General features: G+C 32.3%; 1 protein-coding gene across 1 annotated transcript in view; it reads right to left on the bottom strand.

Moving 5' to 3' along the window:
- Positions 1 to 17,625, bottom strand: part of HDX (highly divergent homeobox) — a 181,589-nt gene that overhangs the window by 144,286 nt on the left and 19,678 nt on the right. The window contains exons 2-3 of the mRNA XM_067722881.1: positions 12,694 to 12,840; positions 6,304 to 7,422 (exon numbers count right to left, since the gene is read on the bottom strand). Of these exons, the coding sequence (XP_067578982.1) occupies positions 6,304 to 7,422; positions 12,694 to 12,840 (1,266 nt within the window). The remainder of the gene's footprint in view (positions 1 to 6,303; positions 7,423 to 12,693; positions 12,841 to 17,625) is intronic.

Genomic DNA, 17,625 nt, shown 5'->3' with positions numbered 1-17,625 from the left:
GGTACAAAGTTCCACTTACAAGATAAATAAGTACTAGGGATATAATGTACAGTGTCATGACTATAGTTAACACTGCTGCTGTATGGTATATTTGAAAGTTGTTGAGAAAGTAGTTCCCAAGAGTTCTCATCACAAGGAAAGAAATATTTTTTTTCTTTTTCTTTTTAAAATCTATGCATTAGATAATGGATGTTAACTAGACTTATTACTTAGTAATAATTTCACAATATATGTAAATGAAATCATTATGCTGAACACTTTAAATTTATACAGTACTGTACTTAGTAAAACTGAAAAAGATATGCAAAATAAATATCAAAAAAAGAAAATGAAAAGAAAAAAATGTAATGCTCCATATTAATATAAAAATAAATGGAAAAATGCACATGAATATACCTCTTTAGATACAGAAATAGCATTTGACAAAAATCCAGCACATTTTCATGATGAAAGCACTCTAAACCAGGAATAAAAGGGGTCTTTTATTCTTTATCATCCTGATAAAGACCATCTACAAAAACACCACAGGTAACACCATATTTAATTGCGAGATGCTGAATTTTTTTCCATTTAAGATTAAGAAGAAGAGAAAGATGTCTTACCACTTCTACTTAGCATTGGATTGGAGGTTCTAGCAATTAGTCAAGAAAAAGAAAATGTAGTAAGTTTTTACACAAGTAAAACTATTTGTGCTTATAGATGGCATGATTTTACATAAATACAACCCTAAGCAATCCACTAGTGTCTAATATAACTAATAGATTAGTTCAGTACTTTTTCAGGATACAAGATGAATGTACAAAAATCAATGAACAATCCAACAATTAAATTAAGAAAGAAATTCCATTTAAAATAATGTTAAAAGTTATATACTTATATATAAATTTAGCAAAATAAGTGCAAGACACATTTCTTTTTAACACATTGTTAAAAGAAATTAAAGAAGACCTAATAAGTGGAAAGGCATACCATGTTCATGGATCAGAAGACACAGTATTATTAATATGGCAATACTCCCCAAATTGATCTACAGATTGAATATGATCTGTATCAAAATTCCATCTGTCGTTTTTGCAGAAGTTGATAAGCTGATCTTAAAATTCATATGCAAATTTAAGGGACCTAGAATAGTTAAAATAATTTAGGTAAAATAGTAGACATTTGGAGGACTCACACTTCACAATTTCAAAACTTACTACAAAGGTACAGTAATACAAACAAACAGTGTTGTTTCAGCATAAGAAGAAACATATATATCAATTCAATAGAACTGAGAGTCCAGAAATAAACTCTTCCATATGATTAATTGATTTAGAGAAGGACGACAAGACCATTCAATGGGGTAAGTATAATCTTTTAAACAAATGATGATGGGACAGCTGGATATTTATATGCAAAATAATCAAGGTGAACTCCTACCTCATATCATACACAAAAACAAGATCAAAACAGCTGAAACGCCTACATATAAGAGATACAAGTATAAAATTCTTAGAAGAAAACATATAAGTCAGTCTTTGTTATTTTGGCTTAGATAATAGGCTCTTAGATACAACACCAAAAGCACAAGTAATGACAGAAAAAAATAGATAAATTGGACTTCATCAAAATTAAAATTTGTGTTTAAACAATACCCTCAAGAAAGTGAAAAGGAAGCATATGGAGTGAGAGGAAATATTTGCAAGTCATATATCTGATAAGGACCAGTATAGAGAATATGAAGATCTAAACACAACTCAAAGAACAATTTACAAAATGGCCAAATTCTCTGAATAGACATTTCTCCAAATAAGATATTTGAATGGCCAATAAGCACATGAAAAGGGAGTTAACATTGTTAGCTGTTAGGGAAATGCAAATCAAGATCTCCCTGAAATATTTCACACCCATGATACTGGCTATAATCAAATGACTGACATGACAAGTGTTGGTCAGCATGTGGAGAAATTAGAATTCTTTTACATTGATGGTTGGATTGTAAAGTGATACAACCACTTTGGAAAAACTTTTGGCATTTCCTCAAAACTTTAAGCATAGAATCACAATATGAACTAGAAATGCACTCATAGATATATACCCAAGAGATATGAAAACATATTTCCACACAGAAATTTGTATATGAATGTCCATAGCAGCACTATTCATAATAGACAATATGTAAACAACTCAAATGTCCATCAACTAATGAATGGATAAACAATTTATGCTATATAGACACAATGGAATATCATAGAGCAATGTAAAAGAATGAAGTGCTGATACATACTATAGCATGGACCTTGAAAACATTATGCTAACTGAAAGAAGCCAGTCATAAAAAACATTATATTGTATTATGCCACTTATAATAATATTCAGAATAGGTAAATCCATAGAGAAAGATTAACGGTTGTCTAGTACTGGGATGGGGGATTTGTTGTGCTAATCAGTATGTAGTTTATTTTTGAAGTAACAAAATGTTCTAAAATTCGATTGTGGTACTGCTTGAACAGAGCTGTGAATATATTAAAAACTATTTAATTGTACACTTCTGATGTGTGACTGCTGTACTATGTGAATTATATCTTAATAAAGTCATTTAAAAATGATCCATGATAACTACACCTATTCAACACAGATTACTATTGCTTTTTTAAAGTTCACTATTTGCCTGAGAGTTATTTTAGCAAAGTCAATCTTACTGGCCCTCACTTTCCTCAGGTCAAAATACCATTTTTATTGGTTTAGAATGTCATGATGTTTAAAGTTTTTACAACTATTAAATTTCCATGTTTATTTAAAAAGTGAACTTAAGCACACAAATACTGAATAAATTTGGAGGGTAATACCAAATTACTCCCACTGGTGGGGGATACATTGTACTTTTTTAGTAGCTTTTAAAGAAAGCTCAAAGTGCTCTATGTCTATTAACTTCTAAGTTCTTAAGAAGTTCACAAGAGTTGGGAATATAGTTAATTTTTAAGTAACAATAATAATTACAACAAAATCCTGAATGTATAGCACTTGTTTTCCAAAATACCCCAATATCTTCACATAGATTATCATCAATTATTAATCTGTAATCAACACAGCACTCAAGATGGGCTGACATAGACATAATATGAAAAGTGAAAGGCACTTTGGAGACCAATACAGTTGCAATCTAGCTCCAAAGGAGTGAGGTCAACCCATAGAGATTTTGAAATAGAACTGGGCTATAGTATCCTGGTATAGTTACCTCCTGACAGTTTCCTTACCATCACTTCAACTCTTAATATGGTATTCCAAAGTGACTCCAAAACAGTGCTGATTTCAACTCTTTAGCATTCTCATGGATTTCCTCAGTTTGTACTCAGTCACCTATATAGCTTGCAACTAGGCTATACTCTAGGAATAGGACCTCGGCTTGAAGATACCTGGTACAACAGAGAGAAGAGGCAGATATCTCTGTTATATTATAGTCCCAGGGTCAGAAACTAAAGAGAATTGCTTGCTTGCTTATAGTTTCATAGCTAGAAAGTTGACAAGATGGTCATAGGTTTTATTTTTCTAAGTCCAGATCTACTAATAATATAGCTTGGTAATAGAGTGTCATCAGAATCTTGGAGGATAACTACCATGGACTGAAAGTTTGGGTCGCAGCTGAATTCATATGTTGAAACCTAATCCCCAAAGTAATGGCAATTGGAGGTAGAGGTTTTGGGAGGTGATTAGGTTGTGAGAATGGAGCCCTCATGAATGGGATTAGTGTCCTTACAAAAGAGACCCCAGAGGGCTCCCTTACTACTTCTGACATGTAAAGACTCAGTGAGAAGATAGCGATCTATGAATTAGGAAGCAGGCACTCACCAGGTACTAAATCGGCCAGCACCTTGATCTTGGGCTTCCCAGACTCTAGAACTGTGAGAAATAAATGTTTGTTGGGTTTCAAGTCACCCAGTCTAGGATATTTTTGTAATAGAAACCCAAATGGACTAAAACATTAGTCTTCATGGACTACACTTCCCCAGGCTACCTTGGTTCCCTAAAATCTCTACTAATTAAAATAAAGGTGGGGCATGAAACTAATATCATATTGTGTCTACTATACTTCAATGTAAAAATATATAAATAAAAACAAACAAAAAAGAAAGGTGGGGCAAAGTGATGCCCCAAGAGTTCTATGCAAAGACTCTCTACCATACTGTCTCAGATCAAGTTGGAGGAGTTCTGTTATAATATAAATAGAAATATATGGGCTTTTAATACATAGATTATGGTGAGGTTGAAAGCTGATCACCAATCTTCTTTCAGCCAGCACTACAGCTATTTCTTCCTCAATCACACTGTGATAACTGTGGGCTGTGCAATATTTTACTTGAAATGGAATATAAAGACCTGGACTAGCAGAGTTTCATTAACTTTCCAACTATGATGTCATAAGTACAAGAAAATTTATGTGCCAGGGAATGTATACGGAAGCTTGCACAGATTGTATTATTTTATTTATAGCATTCTTGTGAAGTATATATTATTAAGTGCATTATTCAAATTAGGAAACTGTTACCCAGAGATGTTATGACACTTGCCTGAGGTCACATGAGTAGAAAGTAGCAGAGCCTAGATTTGAATCCAGGTCTGTCTGGCTTTAAGCCCATGCTCTAAATTATGTCAGATTGTCTTTCTTTAAAGAGATTACTTTTCCAAAAATATTGTTAAGTTTTATTCCATTTAAAATGATCTTTTATATAAAATAAATTTTATTTCTTTAAAAGTTCTGCCAGGAAAAAAGATAAAGACTGTAAAAAGGTCTTTTTTTTAGGCTAAATTATCCTTTACGGAGCAATCGATTTATGAAAAATTAAAACTTAAACTTTGCACTCTCAAGCCTCCAAATATTCTAATAAAGTTGAAATTGTTAGGCTGCATGGTAAAGCAGAAAAAAAAAACCCACATGATATATTTCTGAGTTGGAATCCTGGTTCTGTCTTGTATTGGTTGTATGATTCTAGACAAGATATTAAAACATGGATAACATGCTTATATGACCAGATTGCCATGAAGATTAAATTAGATCAGGTATATAAATTTACTGATGGTGCCTAGTACATGCAAGGCCCTCAACAAATCATAAATGTTATTATTATTACAATTATTAGGAACAACACTGCTGAAGGGGTAAAAAGTACAAAAGAGGTGAATGAAAAGGGGCATTGGGAAGGATCTTAAAGGTATAGTTCAATGTTACTTTAAGCATGCTTTAGGAAAGAGCAAACACAGAAAAATGAAAAGATCCTTAATAAGAAATGTCTACTAATGATGACGATGGAGTACTATTCTGTTAGAGATAGGTGCCAGAGGGATACTTCCTATACTCTATTATTGCTTTTCATTTTGTAGCAGGGAGCTATAAGATAAAAGGAGTCAAGAGAAGTTGGTTCCTTATACTGGTTGATAATAGCCTGGAAGCATTTTAAATACAGATAAAAAATACTGTGGTTGAACAAATTAAAGGGTCTAGCTAGCAGCAAGAAAAAATGGCAAACATTCCTGCTTCGCTATTCAAATTCTCTAAAGCAGATTTTTTCAGAAAGAAGATCTATGGCCTTAAGAGATATTCTGAGGTAGGTTTATACCTCACTGTTGAGATTATCTGAAGCATATCTAAACAACTAAATATGTGAAACAGTAAAAAAATAATGCTTATTTTTTGCACAGGTCGAAAATTGCTTTAATTCGTACTTTGAATGTGTCTCTTCCCTCTAAACATTTTAAAAAAGACAATTTGATTAACGTTGCACTTAATGTTTTAATAAAGCATTTACTTCTAGAAAAAAAACAGCTGGCTGAGTTACTGCAGGCTCTGATTTCTCAACCATTGTCGCCTAGAGAAATGATTGACTTGCCTGACTATGTACTCAGGGAAAGCACCACTCATCTAGTGACATCTTCCTAAACTGCAAGTAAAAGTCATAACAGGAATAATCTATGTTCAAGAGGATGAGTCTAGCCAATTCAGTCCTATTTTAGTGATAGGAAATGCCATGCTTCCCATAAGGCTATTATTTCCTGAACAAAACTATTTGAAATGTCAGGAGATAGTTACCATGTTATAAAAATTATTATATTCCATGAAAAAAAAAGGATGCACCATTTTTAAACGTGACAAAGAAAGCACAAGATTCTTTAAAGAGTTGACCCCAAACCACTATTTAGAAGCAAACAAATCAAAGTACTTCAAAATATAAGTTGTGACCCAGATCTCAAGTCTAATTGATTACCAACACAATTTTTTAGACCAAACAAACTTTTATAAAACTTTTATAAAATAAACATACACATTACCTGGTAATTGTTTTGGTTTTGTGATAACCTCAATTGGTTTGATGATGCAAAATGTGAAGAAAAATTACTCCGTGATGGATTTGTATTACTGTACATTGTAGTAGATGCTGTATGTAATGAGGTCCGTGGTGTCAAATGGTATTCTCTGTTTTGATACAGTACATTGTCTGACAAGTCTCTAATATTCACCATTGGTGAATTTGGCATATTTCTTCCTGGTCTGGGCAAAACTGTACTTTGGTTCTCAGCTCGAAGGGAACTGCCACTTTCATAAAATCTTGAGTAGCTTGGTATCTGTGCTCCCATCAATGCCAACTCTTCCTCTCTGGCATACTCATCATCAGCATCTCCAGTCTCCATTGCAATGGACAAACAAGTTCCTTCTGTTGAACTAGGAGGCTTCTGTGGGGCATTTCCTCCCAGAATTCTCTGGGGGTAATCACTAACTGCCAATGAAAATACTTCACGGATTTCCAAGTTTTGTGTTCTGCAGTAAGGGTCTCTAATAGGTGGCTTTTGCCCGCATAAGTTATGTGATGCTAGACCCGTGTGTTCAGGCTTATATGATCTTTGAATTCCGACTGGTTCAATTTTGCAAGGTTGGTGGCACACAGATGGCTTTTGTGGTACCGTCAACTCAGAGGCTTGCATTGAAGAGCTTCCATAGTGTTTCTTTGTGTGATTGTATACAGAGTTTCCAGCATTTAGCACACTTGTCTGTCTGGACAAAATAATTGTTTTTTCACCTAAGAGCAGAGAGGCATTTTTACAGTGTGCTACTTGTCTTTGAACAGGAATGTGCAACTGAAACTCAGTATCATTTTTACTGGCTGTTTTCTGACTAGGGATTTTATGTGCTTCTGTAATTTGTGTATTTGTATGTTTGGTTGTCCCTTGCCTACTTGATGAACTGGCTGGACTGTATATACCAGTTACAATGACATCATTATTGGGTGATATCCAAGAAGACTGTTGTCTTGAGGTTGGAGCAATATTAACCACATTTCTGACTGTAACGTCTGGAGCTGCCAAAGGAGTACCAGAAACAGTTCCTGTTGTTGCTGCTCCTGATTCAGAATTCTTACTACTCATTTTTCTTCTCTTATTGCCAACCCACGTCTGGAAGGATAAAAAAAATGATATTATGGAAAAGTTCTTAACCAAAAAACAAGAAAAAACAATTCCTATGTGATAAATTATATTCTCATTTGTCATAAAATCAAGGCCTATACAAATTTAAAAGAAAAAAATAAAAGAAAAAGTAACTAAAGTATAAGGTCAGAGATAATCAGGGACCAGCACGTAATAAATATCTAGGAACTTTGATAGGAGAATTGTATTATTCTTCTTTTCCTCAAAACCCTTCCAATTAATGTGTAGCAAGAACCCTAAAATGTTTATATCCCTTGACCTAGTAAATTCATTTCTGGGAATTTATCCTAAAAGTAATCCTAGATGTATACAAAGTTTATATGCAAAGATGTTCATCATATTTATGTATAATAGTGAAAAATTGGAAACATACTAGAGGTAGGATGTTTAATGACATTGGAAAATGCTCATAGTATTGTTAAAGAAATATACACTAGGCATCTTCAGATTTAACAACTTCTATGAATATATCATAACTTGGTTAATTTAACATTGCTAGATATTTAGATTACTTTTAGAAATATTCACTATTTTAAACCATATAGCAATACACTTCACTGTGCATGCATCTTTGTACTATTGGTCCATTAGAATGCCATCTTTAGAAGGAAAATTGCTAGGCTTTTTGATATTTTCAAGCTACCCTCCAATGTATAAGAGTTCTGGTTTCCCCACACCCTCAACAACACTTTGCATTATCTTTTTGTAGTCTCTACTAGCCCAGGAGTTAAGAAAAGGTATATAATTGCTGTTTTGATTTGAGGTTCTCTGGTTACTATATCACTTTGATAGAGTTGCTTACTGATTACCTCTACTAATTTTTATATTAGGGTATTTGTCATTTTTAATTGATTTATAAGAGCAATTTCCTACTGGAGGTAGCAGCACTTTGTCACAAGTTGCAAATATTTTTCCCAGTTTGTCATTAATTTGTGGTAGTTATTTTCTTCTTTATGTTTTTCTCGATTTACCAAATCTTATACAGTGAATATGTATTACTTTTATAAACCAAAAATTAATAAAAATACCAGTGGTTGGCATTTAGAATTTGATTACAAACTATGTACTTTTATATAAGTAATTTATTATAATAATCTTAGTATTATTACACTGAATCATGATTCTTCTTAAAATATGCAATAAGAAATATTATATTCCATAAAATTATTAGTAAACTTTATAATTATTTCAAAATGCATACCATATTATAAACTACCAAAACACATTAATCTATTAAGAATTTCAAAAAATAAATAAGTGAAAACATTAAATGAACTAGCCTTGCACAAACACGGTGCAGAGTGTATTTGGTTAACTTTGTGTGATGTGCTTTTGAAAACCACATAAATTATCCAATTTTCAATGTATATTTATATTATATACAACATTAAATGTTGTAATACTATAAATAAAAGCTAACATGTATTGAATCCCCATTATGTGTTTTCATATATATTAGCTCCTTTGCTAGGTATTATTTTCTAATTGTATAAATGAAGAAACTGAGATTCAGAAATATTAACTAGCTTGTGGAAAGATATCCTGTCAGCTACTGGCAGAGCAAGGAATCAAAATTAATTTAACTTGACCTCAAAGAACATTCTCCTTCCACTATGGTGAGAAACCCCTGAAATGGAGTTGGCCACTTCTGTTGGACATTTTACTTTTATAATTAGTACTTATCTAATAAAATGTCCCAGAAACTGAGATGCTCCATTTTGCTTCACATGAGGCTATGGGAATTTAAAACTCATTCTTATTTAGCTTTACTAAACAGCAGAAGTGAGAATTATAAGCAGAGGGACAAATGAATATAAATGTCACAAGAGAAGGAGGCAGGGGAGAAAAACTAAAAGGTTCTAAAGTATACACTCGAGAGAAATATTTTAAAAGAAATATGTGGCTGCTTCCCACTAGCTGGATATATGTATATGTGTAGCTGATTCACTTCATTATACAGCAGAAACTAACACAACAATGTAAAGCAATTATACTCCAATAAAGATGTTTAAAAAAAAGGGAAATGTTTGGGGATATATATAATTTCAATTTATGGTTCAAAAAAGTGAATATTACAGATATTCAAAATAAGTCACTGTGTTATGGCTTTTCAAATAAAAATATGCATAGGAAGCATGATGTATTTGTTTGTAATTTCAATATTTTAAAACTTTCAATGGGAAAGCATAGTGAATTGGTAAGATTTAAACTCAAGATCTACTACATCTGGAGGGCAACTTTGGACAAGATTTCTAAGAAAGCAAACAACCTACCATGTTCTCATCACAATACCTACCTTAACATAGGAATTTTAAGTGATCTTAGTGCACTGCAAATTTATGGCTTACTTTTATAGTTTTATAGTTCATATATATAGTTACTTATATAGTTTACTAGATATCTATATCGTGTACCCATAAAAAAGTAAAATGCAATAGTAAAATGAATATCACATGAATATGAAACTCAGCTATCTAACAACTTCACTTGTGCAGAATGCAGCCAATATAGATGTCACAAGACCCATGTACTTTACTGAAAAGACAACACTTGATCTTAAAACATACCTTATCTTATTTTACACATAATTTTACCAAACCTGGTATCTTTTTTTTTTTTTTTAACAAAACAGGATGGGGCTTTGGTAATAGTGATTGCTGTTGAAAACACCTTGATAGCACCAAAACTAAGAATATTCATTAAATATTACTCACTAAAAAGGAGAAGAAAGGAAAAATAAAAGAGAATTGTTGTGAGAAATCATTAAATGGTCTGGGGTTCTTTAGTAAAGGAGAAAGTCACTCCATATAACTTACCATGTTGTAAGCATTATTATTTTATAGCACAGTACAATAATTGATTTCCATAGTAAAACCCTGAGTCAAAAAGTAAAGGTTCAGTTATTTTCAATAGTCTCTATTGAAGTAAAGTAGGAAAGTATATAGTTAAGAAATATATTTTAGTAAAATGTTGAAAATAAAGAAAATGCATTACCTAAGGGTTATCAGTAACTGAATTAAATTTTACTAAAAGTCATTCAGTTACAGGATCCAAAATTTACCATTGCCTATAGGATGTAAATTTCTCATTCCAAATGTTTCATTGGTTAGAGAGAAAAAATGGGTCAATCAAATTGATATGATGAGCATTTGGGGTTTGGAACTAATAAAGTGATACTACATAGAAAAAAAGAAAGGCAATAAATTTGGGTCACCAATCCTTGGTGTCCATTAAATTCTTTTTCAGTCCTTTTTTAGAAAGTCAATGTCTCCAAACTTTTCCTTTTCCTATACCTCCTTCTTTGTTTTCCTGTTCCTTTACCCCACTATATATATATATATATATATATATATATATATATATATATATATATATATATATATCTCATGGATGTTTTAACCTTTTAAGTTCTTTTTACATTGGGATCAAGTTCTTAGTACAGTGAGATTTTAGTTCTTTTGAGGAAAAAACACAATAAATACTGTATTAAAATAATAAAGGAAGATCTCTTTGAAGTAGAACATGTAGACCTAGCAAAATACTAGGCTCAAATACTATATTAAAAATAATAAAGGAAGGTCCCTTTCAAGTAGAACATATAGACCTAGCAGAATATCAGGGGCAGGGGAGGTTGTGGAATAATGGGTCTATAAACAACTCCCTTCTCCTCTGGCTGGAAAAGCTGCCAAAATTGTGTTAAAATTTAGATTAGAAAGACTGAATTTCTGCAGAATAAACACTCTCCTAGAACAGAGAAAATGAATCTGTTTCACACCATTCCTTATAACTTACATAACATTTTACTTGTAAGCTTACGTTCTAGAAAGTTTATTTCTTTCATTTCCATTACTTGTTACAGATTTCACACCATTTGGAGCAAGATATAAACCTTTGTATTTCAACACTCTCAATATTCAAGTACAATCAAGTAAATTATTAGGGGGAAGATTGCAATAGCAAATTGTAAATATGAACGGTCACAGTCCACAAAGCAGCTGCCTAAGAAGACTTTTCATCTTAAAGTAATGGTAAAATAAGACAGAAGAAAAGAAAGAAGTTATTGCAGAAAAAAATGAGTTTGTACTTATAAAATGGAAAACTCATCAACTTGAAATATTACACATTTTAAAATAATTTTTCTAAGTCAATTACATTTTTTCTCGAGGTTTTACTAAAGGTATTGCAAATAGGGAATTTAGAGCTATCAACAGGAGATATTTCTAGTTCTTACAAAAATCTGAGTATGATGGTTGATCTCAGCAAACAAGAAACAGATATCCTGGATATTTCCCTCCTAGAACTGGTGGCATAATTCCCTATTTGAAGGTGAATATATCCTTCAGTCTTTAAATAATAGATTTTCCAAAGAATTTTTCTTATCAAGAGATTTTTATCTTTGGGGTCTTTAAAAGTTCCTCCAACAGAAAAATAAACTTAAATAGAAGTCCTTCTCTTACCAAATTAGCCTAATGAATGACAAGGATGGGAAAACTGCTAACCTTTGAATCCCTAAGGTTTCGCTCCAGGGAGATTTGTAGCCCGTTCAGACAATCATGAAAGGACCTATGCACTCACTATGAAATCTGTGACTAGCTCTGTTAGGTTTATCTCTTGCCTCCTCTCTATCACCTTCTCACTGCCTTTCCCAAATGTGTAGCAGCTCTGATTTTTACAGCTGAATAACAATGGTTGTGATAAAGGAAATTTTCCTCCCTAGGGATTTCTTGTCCCTTACTTGCTAACCCATTAAAATGCATACATTTTACTTAAAAGGAGGAAGAGATATTCATAAAAAGGATAGGTTTTCCTAAAAAGACAAAAATACTAAATTCATAAATACCTGCTGGAAAAATTTAAACATAACAAGAAAATATGCTAACTCCCTTGGTAAATGCTTGTTTTACTAATATCAGTTTGGAGGATTATATCTAGATAAATTCTAGGTGTAAACCAAGCATGAGATCAGCAACTAATCCTAAAGGTACCTATTAGTTCAAAGGACTGGGATTTTTAAAAGATATATTTAAAATGCAAAAGTTTTAGTGCTTTCAAGGTATTTATAGAAAACAAAAACATACTAAATGATTAGGTATTTATTAAAAAATAGTAATTTTATACCAGGAAAATGAAGCTGTTTATAGTTAGTGACTTCACACCCTGATAGTTTTTTTCATATTAAGCAATTATGACTTGTAGTACAAAGCTATAAATTCAAGAGTTTAAGACCTCAATACTTACCCTGACTACACTGAAGTCCAGCTTAGTCTCCTGTGCACACTGTAATATGAGCTGAAAGCAATTTTTACTTTGATTTGTCATTCCATTTTCATAATAACGCTGTAAAATCCTTTGTTGTTCTACAGTAAATACAGAACGTAGATTCATCTAAAAAGAAAAGAAGATATTCTGAAAATTTGAATAAAAATTGGGTTTGTGTAGAATTTGCACGTTTTTGTTTTTTGATACAATTTCAATGCTTTCAAGCTGCAAGATTTCTTTAAGTGAAATAATCCCAGTAATGGGCAATAATTTGTGTGCTAAAGGGAGAGAGGTTCTCATAATAATGAATATTATGCATAATGTGAACCCTTATTGAATTTGTTCAGAAAAAGTATCAACTTTAAAGACAAAAAAAAAAAAAAAAAAAAGCAGAAAGCCCTTATCTGGTTAGTGTCAGTGCATGGAGAGAAAAAGCTTCTTTCACCAAAATAAATATTTATGGCTAGTAAAGCCAGAGATTGTGGCATGGTAGTAGCCATAGGTGGTCAATTATCAACAGGGACACTCACTGTTCTTTGTCAAGCAAGGCATCTGGCATATGTCTTACAGCCAAAAGCTGTGCTCCGAAACAAAAGGGTGCGTTTATTCTTTTATTTTTCTGGGCTAAAGGGGTTCATTTAATATATTAAGTCAAAATCTCTCTTTAAAGCTTAAAAATAAACAGGAAGTTTTAGTGACTGAAAATGTATTTGCTTTAGGCAATACTAACCAAAATAATTATTTTTAATAGCTGTAGTATATAAACCAAAATTAAAAATCATGTATAGTTTACTAAAAATATACCAAGTACTTTTAATCGACAACATCATAATTAGACAAGAGAAATTTTAAAAACACATTGCTCTTCTTGCCAATAGGCAAGATGTTTAATATTAAGGGAGAACAACTCTGTGAATCTCACAAATAGAAGCAGGTCAAACTCTTCATAAAGGAGATGAATTCTAGTAGTATTTTATAAAGAAGAACACTAATTAGATAAAGGCAATTTCAGGTTCCTCTTAAAAGCTGTCACACTAAAATTGTTATTCCTAAAAGCTGACAGAAAGAAAACCCTTTGCAAGGAATGAATCTCTTCAAAATTAGGAAAACAGTGGCAACTAAAACAATATAAGCCAAACCAAACAGAAATCATTCTAGTATACTGGGTATGGAAAAAACTAAGTACATTGACATGGAAATAAAAAATAATTTCCATTTTTTGAATATTTTGAACAATAAAGCAGTTTCATAAAGAAATTAAAGAGAGTCACATAGCCATCCAGTGAAATCTGTACACGACTTGTTTTCTTGACCATGCAAACGTTTTCCTATATAATGTTAAGAGATCAGATGAGAGAAAATTGCCTGTGAGAGAGGGCAGGAACATTCAGAAACAAATAACTCCACTTTATGAAGGGGATCTCATTCAAGTACAACAATGTGGAAATGTAAACCTCTTATCTGCAACCAGACCAAATTTTCAAGGATGTTTGGACCAGAGGACGATATTCATCAAAGCAATATTACTATCATGTTTGCCAGTTTTCAGAGCAATTTGGGGTTCCTTTTCCTAAGTGATTCAGCTACAGTCAGGAGAGGAGCCAGAAGATGACGGTCAAATACCTGAAATACCTCATCTGTTGTGGATTAAGAAGCAAGGTATTGGTATTCCAGTACTTTGGAATGAGATCTGAGGAGTGTGGTAAATTTCAATTCACTAATGCATAATACGGGTAATGGCTCTGATTCTTCTCTGTAGGGCTGTAACTACCATAAAAAAGCCTAGAGTACAAGATATGGCTGATCCCCAAGTGTATCACTATAGCTGCCTTATGTAGGAATGGTTTCCTATTGGCTGGCTACAACTGTTGCTCCAGTATGATATGAATCTTAAAAAGCATGGCAGATTAGTTATCTTGGTCTATGGAGTGGCAAGTTATTGAATGACTGCACAGCCAAAGTTCTTAATCGCTTGCACAAAAATCAGGAAAAAAATGTAAAAACTTTCATTTTAAAAGTTGGGTTGTTATTTATGTGGAAGATAAAATGAAAATCCATTGGATTCATAGAAAGTGAGGTCTACTGTATTGGGGTAGGGAAGGTAATTAACTGAACTAGGGGATTAAATATTGAAATAACAAGTCATTTAGCTTTACCTCATGATTTCCTAGTCTAATCCTCTTTGCATTGTACTACCCACTGAGCATATGCCAGCCCACAAGGAATAAGACAACTTGTGTCCTACTCTCAACTCCACTGGAGACTATTTGGTAAATCACTTAATTTCTATGAGCATCCATTTCCTAGTTTGTAAAATTCTGGATTATATGACTTGTTTTACTTACCAGTATGGATTGTTAAAAGTAATTTAAGATATGTGAACTCATTTTTCTTGCATTTTTTTTCAGCCACACCCCGCGGCTTGTGGGATCTTAGTTCCCCAACCAGGGATGGAACCTGTGCCCCCTGCAGTGGAAGCATGGGGTCCTAACCACTGGACTGCCAGGGAATTCTCATTTTTCTTAAGTTTTAAAGCATGTTATAGTTGTAACATATTTATATTTTAAAGGATAACTAGGCCCTTCAGTTTATCTATCATATTCAGATATGGAATTCCTTAGGTTGCTCTCAGCTTTAGGATTTGGTGTTTTAATGAAGACCCTGAGCCATTGGCAAAAGATTAAACTATGCTCAGTATGTTCTATTCAAACAAGCAGAGCAATGAGTGAAATATTTTAGTTGTATTGCTTTGGAAATACTTGAAAAATACAGCTTTGAGGAATGAAATAGCTAAAATATAGCTAAGGCTCTATTTTTACATTGGAATATTTCAGATAAATTCCTATGTAACACTGTCCTTATATATCTGATATCATACTTAAAACCAGCTCTAATAATGCCCTAATAATGTTTAAAGTGGCTAAATCATTTGAAAAGTACAAAAAAATTTTACTCATTAAGGACTCGTTCTTGGAAAACCTGGTTTTAAAAATGGAATGAGTCCATAAAATCATCACCAATTCAAATAGAATACATTCTTGCCAACACTAAATATTTGAATTTTGGGTAAGCCATCAACTTTTTTGTTTGTATGTTTACAAAGAGTTGAGCTTAGGTTAATATAATACCTTGAATAACTTTATCTTGGCCAACATGTCTCTATTAACATTGTCCTTTTAATCCATTATTATTATTCGCTTTTAAATTTACATACAGTAAAAATCACTATTTTTCATGCATGGTTTTATGAGTTAAAACAAACATATATAGTCATGAAACCACCATCACAATTAAGGTACAGAACAGTTCTATCATTCTGAAAAAAACCTTAATGCTGCTTATTTATAATCAATCTCTTTAGCCACCCAGCCCCTGACAATCCCTATTCTGTTCCTATTATTTTGTTTTTATAGAATGCCATATAAACAGAATAATACAGTTTGTATTTTTTCTGAGACTAGCTTCTTTCATTTAGCATAATGTATTTGAGATTCATCTGTGTTGTCTGTACCAGTAATTTGCTCCCTTTTCTTGCAGAGTAGCATTCCATTGTAAGAATATACCACAGTTTATCCATTCATCCATTGAAGGACATGTGGGCTGTTTTAAGTTCTTAGCTATTATGAATAAAACTGTTAAAAACATTTGTGTGCAGGTTTCTGTCTGAAAATATGTTTCCATTTCTCTTGAATAAATACCTAGGAGTTGGACTGCTGGGTCATATGGTAAATGTATACTTAACTTTATAATTCAAATATAAACGCTTTCCAAAAGTACAAATTTGCTTTTGCACCAACATTCTATGAAAGTTTCAGTTCTTTCACTTTCTTACCAGAATTATAATCACATATTTCTAAAAAATTAGTCATTTTAATAGTTCTGTAATTGTGTATTATTATTGTGGTTTTAATTTGTATTTCCCTAGTGATAATAATATTGAGCATCTTTTGCTATTCTTATTTGTCATTCATACATCTTCTCTGTAGAAGTGTCCAAATATTTTGCAAATTTTTAAATTGGATTGTTTGTTTCTTATTATTTAACTTTTAAGGTTCATTACATATTCTGGACACAAGTCCTTTATGAGAAATATGATTTTCAAATATTTTATCCTCGCTTGTGCCTTGTTTTTATTTTATTAACAGTGTATTTCACAGAGCAGTTTTTAATTTTGATGAAACCCTATTTATCACTGCTGTTTAGTTTTATGGATTGTGCTTTTAGTGCCATACCTCAGAAATCTTTGTCTAGCACAAGGTCACAGAAACTTTTTCCTATGTTTTCTTTTAGTAGCTTCATATTTTTGCATTTCACATTTAAGTTTAGGATCCATTTGGAGTTGATTTTTGTGTAAGGTGTGAAGTACAGGTCGAAGTTTTGTGGGGTTTTTTGCATATGGATATCCAATTGTTCCAGTACCATTAATTGAAAAAAACTTTTTATTGAATTGCTCTTTCATCTTTGTTAAGAATCACTTGACCATATATGTGTGGCTCTTTTTCTGAACACTCTTTTCTGTTCCATTGATCTATGTGTCAATTCTTTCATTAAAACCACACTGTCTTAACTACTGTAGTTTTATCATAACTGTTGAATCAGGAAGTGTGAGCCTTTTAATACTGTAATTTAAAAAAATCAATTTAGCTATTCTACATCCTTTACATTCTCATATGAATTTTAGAATCAGATTGTTGGTACTAACAAAAAATTCTGCTGGGATTGGATTGAATCTATAGATCAGTTTAGGGACAATTGCTCTGTCTTCCAAATCATGAATATGATATACTTCTCTCTAATTATTTAGATCTTGTTTGATTTCTCTCCTCAGAGTTTCATAGTTTTCAGTATACAGATTCAGTACATAGTCTGTTAAACTTATACCTGTGTATTTCTTATGTGTGTGTTGTTTGT

Source organism: Pseudorca crassidens, chromosome X, assembly GCF_039906515.1.
Source record: "Pseudorca crassidens isolate mPseCra1 chromosome X, mPseCra1.hap1, whole genome shotgun sequence".
Classification (NCBI taxonomy): domain Eukaryota; kingdom Metazoa; phylum Chordata; class Mammalia; order Artiodactyla; family Delphinidae; genus Pseudorca; species Pseudorca crassidens.
Note: the sequence above shows the minus strand (reverse complement) of the source record. Positions and strands in the feature narration are given on the sequence as shown.